This window comes from Bactrocera dorsalis, chromosome 4 (genome assembly GCF_023373825.1).
Source record: "Bactrocera dorsalis isolate Fly_Bdor chromosome 4, ASM2337382v1, whole genome shotgun sequence".
Lineage (NCBI taxonomy): Eukaryota > Metazoa > Arthropoda > Insecta > Diptera > Tephritidae > Bactrocera > Bactrocera dorsalis.
In genome coordinates this window covers 39,362,194-39,370,609 of record NC_064306.1, presented here as the reverse complement: position 1 = coordinate 39,370,609, position 8,416 = coordinate 39,362,194, and the positions used below count along the sequence as shown (strand labels likewise).

The window sequence follows — 8,416 nt, the reverse complement described above, 5'->3', positions numbered from 1 at the left end:
CTCTCTCATACCATCTCGGCGATAAAATTCAATGTCACTAGTTAAAGTAGTTTTTAGCAGTACTATTCTACACTGTGGGTAGGAGTTCTTTTAAAATTTGTACTCAGCAAATGTGGTGGTTGTAGCTTAACTGGCTTAAGTGATATGTATATACATTAAAGTTGTGGCAGTGGTCCGATTACGCCCATCTAGGTACTCATAATTTTTTTTTGTACTAAGAAATCCACGTACTAGTCTCATCAAGAATTCCCAATTTTTACTCAAATTACAGCTTTCACGGACGGACGAAGGGATGGACAGACAGACAGTCAACCGGATTTCAACTTTTCCGTCATCCCAATCATTTATATATATTAGGGTGATTCAAAAAAAAATTTTTTTTTTTTTCGATTGGTACTCGGAAAAATAAGTGCCTAGACACCTCTAAGAAAGCCTCTCCAAATATGAGTTTTTAATTGCAACGGGAAGGTCCTCCTACATACAGTTTTCTATTTTTTCTTATTATCAGATAGAAAAATTTATATCTCGCTTTCAACTACTTGAAAAAATATCTTGTTCCTTAGATTTTGTAGGAAATTGAATGCCTCGTAAGCCCAACCGTTTAGAAGATATTAATAGTTAAAGTCTGATTGTTTTTGGGATAGCAGTAGTAGAAACATTGGTCGCAGCTCTTTTTTCGTCAGAAAATGTGAGTAAGCAAAACATCAAAGCTATGAGTCCTCAGAATGTATTATATATGTATGTCTCATAAAATGGTAAACCCGATATTTTATCTCTATTTAACTATGGTAATGCGATGCACCGCTCTTTTATTCGCTGCTCTCTGTACAAGCACATTTTCAGAAGCAGCCAGTTTTGTGAATATTACTTTTAATTTTGTTATTTTAATGTGTACCACAACGCTTTCTTAACTCAACGAAAATGTTGACTCACCACCATTATATGACAACATTACGATATACAAATACTCCATTACACCATTAGACTTTGTAGTGTTAAATTTTTTGCAACCCAGAAAAAGAAAAAAAACCAAAAAAAAACTTTATTAAAAAAAATACTCGGAAAAAGATGAATAAATATCTATCGGGCAACGTCTACTCTTACAATTTTTAGTAGTGTAAAAAAATTCCACTTTTTCTTGTTAGAAGGCAATATGCTAAGAAAAAACAAACGAACTTAAAAAAATTTGAGTGATAAACACAAAGCTTCAACAGAACAAATGTAACATTTTTCTGAGAAAAGAAAAGGCATTTAATTTCTAAAGAGTTCGGTACTGAAATGCCACTTGAAATTAGTTCTGGCATATTTTGTAGATTATAGCTGTTCTGAGAAATATGTACTATGTATCTAAGGGCTAGCAATAAATAACTGAGAAAATACTGTTGATCTCACATGTTTTATTGTCGAATATATTAATTCAAAATGTATAAAAATAAAAAGGACTTTAATGACTAATTCTTACAACTAAAATATATATAATACTAAATTAATGTCTGAGTTGTAGCGAACTTTGTTCAAGCACATACATACATATAACGATAAATAGAAATACGAGTACAACACGTGTCAGTAGACAATTACTAAAATAGTAAAGCATACGCGGAAGCTAAATGAGTATCTATATTGCGTAATTGCACTAATGCCACTAATTCGCATAGCATTGCTACGCTGTATTCAACAGCAACAACAACAATACGAGCAGCCGCAAAAATTAAAATTTATACACTAAAATAATTATGACTATAAAGCATTAATGCTTTTGCCCACCGCCACCGCCGCCTTTATGACTGGAACTGCCAAATAACGAAGCGGAGGCATGCGATGCACCGCCAGAAGCGCCCAACGAAGCATTCAAAATTAGATTGACAAGACTGCCCACTATATGCGACGCGATATGCTTGATAAAGCCACCCGAATCGGAGCCACCGCCCGCATCACCTTTTCCTTTATCGCCGTGCGAATGACGTGCATCAGAGCGACGCTCATCGCCGTCCTCCTCATCGGATTCTTTACGATTTTTCGCCTCTATAAAACTGCTAATGAGATTGCGTGCAAAGAGGAAAGGGTTTGGACGGGCGTCATCATCTTCGGGGTCCTAAAATCGGAAAGCGAAAAAGAAAAATATTTTTAAATACAATTGTACAATACATAAATAATGGTGGGCAACGGAAAATAGCTACTAATTGCGTTAACGTGCGATTATTTACAGTAATTGGTTAGTTGAGGATTGTAAGCGGTGCATATGTAAATAAATGTTATGAGTGCAATAGGTATTATTTTAAAAATCGTAATAAATATGTACTGCGCTGAGTTGAGCGTAAACAGTGCCAAGCAGATTGCCGATAAATTGTCCATTGTTGACCTAAAATATTTTATAAAAAATATGTGATTAGTTCAGAATCCAAATGAAATTGAAATGCATATGTATGTACCGCTCCACCACCGCCGGAAAGACCATCAAATGCCGTTCCTATGTATATGCCCAGCACTGTGCCGAAGTTTTTGTTGCCCTGTTAAGGAAAAAACATAAGTTTTAAGTTATAAATTCTGAGTTTGACTATTAGTAAACAATTCAGTATATGATACACCTACCGCCAGTAAACCAGAAATGAGTGAAGTTGCTGTGCTGATGAGGGATTCAATATCTAAACCGCCTGGCTGGAATAAAAATTAATGTCAGTTAAAAAATATAAAAGATAAATTAAATTAAGTAATAATGGACTAAAAAAAACAAATATAGATTATCACAAGAAAGGACCCAGAAATTTATTATCTTCAATATGTATTTTGTCGCCTTCAAAGTAATCTCCACGAGATGTAATACACTTATGCCAACGATTTTTCCAGTCTTCGAAGCACTTTTCATAAGAACTTTTTGTGATGGTCTTCAGCTCCTTCAGCGAATTTTATTTTATCTCTTCGATCAACTGAAAACGGATTCCACGGAGCGGCAATTTCAGTTTGGGAAACAAGCAAAAATCGCACGAAGCCAAATCTGGTGAAAACGGTGGTTGATCAGTGGAATTCATTGCGTTTTTGGCTTTAAATTCGGTCGTAGTCGTGGCTCGATGCGATGGTGCATTATCATTGAGTAAAATCTGTGAATTGATCTTCCATAATTCCGGTCGTTTTCGACGGATTTTCTTACGTAAATGCCTCAATATGGCCAAATGGAACTTCTTATTAACCGTCTGTTCCTCCAGAACAAATTCGTAATGCACCAAGCCAAGAATATCGAAAAAAACAATGATTATCATCTTGGTTTTTGAACGATTTGATCTAGCGTGGATTTTTTGAATTCGGCTCGCTTTCTGCCTCCATTCCGATGACTGTTGACTTGTGTGAGCAGTTATAATGCTCTCCCCGAATGTGGTATCGGAATTGGCACGATCAAGCATGTCCAATGAGACCTGTTTACGGTACTCTTTTTGAAAAAAATTCAGCCTTATCGGGACGAGTCAAGATCAAGAACGAGTTTCATACTCAAAATATCCACTAAACTCATTCGAGCGAACTCGCGAGATGTGTCGGGCTCTCTAGGCATTTCTCTAACACAAAAGGTGGCGATTTTGAAGCCACATATTATACACTTTTTTAATTTTTCATTAGTTGTAGAATTCGTCCAGAACCATGCATGATCTCTGGACCATCTTTGAAGTCTTTGTACTATACCCAAGCTTGTGTTTTTTGATAAAATTGATCCGAAATAACTTTGAATAGGTCTTTTCAGGCAAAGAAACTAAAAACAAGTCCGAGGGGCCACATCTGGGCTGGAAAGGCGGTGTGGATCGGGGCGTTGTCGTGATGCAACTTCTAATCGGCTGCGATGTCTTGTCGGACCCGATTGACCCTTTGTTTAAGTCTCTTGAGAACTTCCACGAAAAACTTTTTCTCCAGGAGGAACAAATTCATAGTGGACGATGCCTTTGTTGTCAAAAAAGACAATGAGCATCGCTTTCACTTTGAATTTGCACATTCTTCCGGTCTTCATCAGCGACCTCTTCCCGGCCCTCCGAAAAGGCCTGGTGCCACCGAAACACACCACTTCTTGCAATCCTATCAACTGAGCAAAATACTCTTTTTGGAATAGCATTTACCCGTGGAATTTAAATTACAATTTCCGGGTACTTTTTTGCTACAATATATATTTAAATATATACTAAATTAGCTTTGCACCGTGTCACTCACCCCAAATAAAGTAGAAATGACGCCAGTTAATGCTCCAATTAATGCGCCGATGTCTGACCCGCCTTCACCCTAGAAAGTCAACGAACGGCTTTTAATAAACAATGGAAAAGTTCAAACAAACTTCAAATAGTCAAAGTGCATTTGGCTTACTTACACCACTCAAACTCGTTATAATTCCAACCAAGCCGCCACCACCAGCATCAGGCGGCGGTGGTGCATCAGGGAAGTCGTCGTCTGCATCCAAATTGCCAGCTGGTGGCGGCAGTGGTTCAATTGGCGGCAGTGGTGCTATTGGCGGAAATTGTTCCAACTCTTCCTGTTTGGCAAGCTTTGGTCCATCTACATCTATAATAGCGATGCTTTGTGTTAGTGTGGGATTAGGTGATGTAGTTGTTGTTGTTGCAGCGTTTGCTTTTCGTGTGCTGAGGTTCTTAGTAGCTCTTGTTGCTCGTATTGTTGTTGTTGCTGTCGCCGTTGTTGTTGTCAACGTAGGTTTACTGTCTGTTTTCTGATTGCTGCGATTTTCAATGACTATCTTAGACTTTAATGTTGAGTTTTAATGAAAATTAAGTTATGACGGCTTTAGTTTATTTTTTCTAATTTCAAATATTTCATTATTTTCTAAGTTATTTGGCGCATTCCAATGCGGTTAGTATAAGCGAAAACCAAGCGTGATTAGTGTAAATTCGTAATCACTACAACAATAACTAATATAAAATACGACGTTTCAATACTCACTCTCTTAGCCTCTGAGGGAAATGCGAAGTCTTCTTCTAGCGAATCATCTGTGAGCTCGTTGTTCCGATTGTCAAGACGTGCATCTACCAGGTTATTGCGAAAATCCTCCTGGGTTTGAATAAAACGGCCCTTTAAATATCATAAATACTGCAGTTTTTTTTCTATTTGTAATTATAATATGATGAATTTTCAAGGATCTATAAGTTTTAAAGGGTTTTATCCACTTTCAAGCCAGAAAAAGCATTTTTTTTAAGATTTCTTTATTATACACTTTGTTTCATTGCTATAAAGACATTACATTTCTGTGAAATACTGAAAAATATTTTCTTTTTTAACTTAACTCACATATTGGCTGTTACATGAGGTACAAAGTCACCCGGAAGCTCGAACGTCTTTATATTTGGTATATGGGGGCTAAAGGAAGTATTGGTCGGATTCAACCCATTTTTGACATACAGACGTTTTTGACATTCAGAGAACGATTATCCCTGCATTTCATTAATATACATATGTACATATATCTCACGAATTGACTGATGTTTTGGATCAACATTAAGCTATAGGAACTGGGGTTCAAATATTTGATACCTAAGGTCTTGAAAAGCTTTTGTTGGATTTGAAAAATTTTCGGTCATAAGGTGACATACTACTGTGATCAAATTGGAAGGTAAATTTTTAATTTATACTTCGCGTATTTTTCGAATCGGTAAATTTTTTCTGTAAGTTTGTAGTACTGAAATGCTATTGAGTTTTATTTGCGGAATGAAATTTTGCCGACAGAAACGTTGAGGATGTTACAAAAAGCCTTTGGGGATCAAACTCTGTCTTCTAAAAGTTTTTACAAGTGGTATAACGATTTTAAAGCCGGTCGTAAGAAATATGGTGTCAAATTGGTAAAAACATCGACTGATGAACATCACGTCAAACAAGTCAAAGAAATGGTGCTTGAAAATCGTCGATTAACTATTAGAGACATTGCTGATAGTTTGGGTATATCACTTGGATCAGTGCAGGTGATTTTCAAAGACGAATTAGTCTTGAGAAGAGTCAAATCTCGAATGGTTCCAAAAATACTCAAGTTTTTTGAAAAATACCATCGTGTTAACATCTGTGAAACAATGCTTTGCAACTATCAAAACGTAATGAACCGCATCATAACTGGAGATGAGACTTGGATCTACGATGGAGATGGATCTTGGATTCCGAAACAACCGATCAATCGAGCGAATATCGTGCCGAAACCGAAGCCAAAGTCTCTCAAAAATCATGGTCATGTTGACAGTTTCCTTCGATTATCGTGGTGTTATAAATTCCTTCCGCCGGGCCAAACTGTCAACAAGGAATATTACTTGAGCGTTATGCGACGTTTATGTGAAGCTATTCGTCCCAAGAGGCCAGAGTTGTGAGCCGAAAACTCTTGGTTTTTGCAGCATAATAATGCATTGGTTATTCGTGATCATTTTGCCAAAAATTTAACAAATATCGTTTAATCGTAAACTCAAGACAGTCGTACTCTTTACTTATGTTATCTTTTATATAGGGCAATGCATATGAAAGTTGATTTTTTCTATTAGCATCGGTTGGGCAGTAAATTTGTACAGTTTTGCTAATAAATAACTTAATTAGCAGTAACCCTATTTAAAGTTCAAAAAATCAGAGCTTCGTTCAAACTGGTTCAATATACAAAATTTTTTCAACTGCAAATATAATTCACCTCGTTCAAAATGGACTCGATCATACGGACTTCGGCCGGCACCTCAGGTGCTTCTACCGCATTTCGTTTTCGCACCACTTTTTTGCTCGCCTGCTCCAACAAGCTGCCCTTGTCTGCCTTCGTAATCAAATAATCCAAAGTTTCGGTAACTTTCTCATCTACGAGCGCCTTCATCGTGCGTACTTGCTGTAAGATCTGTCGCCGTAGAGCTGCGACACGCTCAGCAACATTATTTTCATCAACGGTTTTATCATGTTGCGCGGTGTTCTCTTGCGAGGTTTCCACATCAACATCGCCCACTGATTGCCTTCGTATTTGCTGCAGCGTTTGCTGCATATCCGCTTTAAAGTCGAACACATCTTTTGTACCGGTCACCAAATCCATGGCACTGGTTAGTATTAATAATGCACGATGATCGCGCGCCAACTGCTTTTCAATATTTTGCACTTTGGCCACGAGTTCATCATCATTTAGTTCATTAGCTTCAAAGAGCAATCCTCGGACTATGTCTACTAAGTTACGTTCCATGAGTTGTTCTGCTTGTCGCGCCCCATTCAATATTCCTAAGGTGGTGATCACACGTAGTTCTTCGCGTGGCAAACGTGGCTCTAAGCGTTTGTAAGCACCCATGGCACGTACATAGTCGGCATTCAGTTGGACGCGTATTGACTTGCGTACTGGCGCACTGATGATAACTTGCGCGAGTACGATCAATATAATGGCGACAATGGCCAGAAACGGTTTACGCATTTTGCGCCAGGAACGCATGAATTCACGTGTTAGTAGTCGTTTGGTGGTAAGACGCCCGATTTTCGTAGCTCTAAGGACACAAAACACACCGAATATCTTAGCGAAGAAAAGCGAACGATTTCCACTACTCTTATTTATTTACAATTGACCTGCGGCAGTTCTTCAACAAATCGGCACTAAATTAGTTAACTCCGGAACAATTCATTTTATACGACTGCAACATTTCCTACGGCGGATGCGTGCTGGTCAATGAAGCGGAGCATCTGCACTATTATTGGCGCTCAACATAAACTATACGTAAGATGTACATTTACACAACATTTAACCATTACTGATGACATTATTTTGGTCACCGTGGATGGCGCTTAGCATGTCGCTCATTTCCTGGGCTTTACAGTCCACTGCACCTGCCGCAATGCTTCGCCGATTCCCGGACGTGTTGCTGTAGTTTCTGTTTTATTGAATAAAGTTACTTATTTGGATGATGGGAAATACTTTTTAGTTAGAGTCTAAGGAAAAGCATTTTATATTTCCTATGTAAATAACCCAGTACTGGATAATATGACACCCTTTTAAAGACGACGATTGCTTCTAAATTGCTCTAAAATCCATTTGGTTTCAAAAGCAACATTTGAGCCTTATTCCATATGACAAACAGACATTTTCCTTTATATTGTACTCAGGTTTACTTTTTTTATTCCACTGTGATGCTCAGAACTTAGTATGGACCACAAAAAACCAGCACATATCGACAAAACGCCTCGAGTTTACCACGAATTTATTGAGCCGGCTAATGTCAAGTCCAGCCAACTCATCGGAATTATGGTAATCAAGTCGCTTTAAACTTCGACTGGCAAAAGCGGGACAGTGGAAGAGAAAGCGTTTGGAGGCTTCCACTGCATCTTCTCCATTGCAACTTTGACAAGTTGCGTTCTCCAAAATGTGTTGCGGCGATGTGAGCATTGCTAAGAGCTAGCAGTTAAATGGACCGGATACGTTTCACTCTGAGCCAGAAGGCTTTCGCAA

The 8,416-nt window shown here is 38.1% G+C and overlaps 1 protein-coding gene across 2 annotated transcripts; it reads right to left on the bottom strand.

Annotated features, from left to right (window-relative positions):
* Positions 1-1,408: 1,408 nt before the first annotated feature.
* Positions 1,409-7,894, bottom strand: LOC105233401 (uncharacterized). Of its 2 annotated transcripts, none has more exons than XM_049455080.1 (8): positions 6,641-7,894; positions 4,927-5,055; positions 4,343-4,729; positions 4,189-4,257; positions 2,593-2,658; positions 2,433-2,510; positions 2,303-2,362; positions 1,409-2,095 (listed from the first exon to the last, which is right to left on the bottom strand). In XM_049455080.1, the coding sequence occupies exons 1-8, from the start codon at positions 7,406-7,408 to the stop codon at positions 1,751-1,753; spliced, it is 1,902 nt and encodes a 633-aa protein (XP_049311037.1). In that variant the 5' UTR covers positions 7,409-7,894; the 3' UTR covers positions 1,409-1,750. The 2 variants fall into 2 exon arrangements, with proteins under 2 accessions (XP_049311037.1, XP_049311038.1); XM_049455081.1 differs by having other exon boundaries at positions 4,927-5,034.
* Positions 7,895-8,416: the final 522 nt, after the last annotated feature.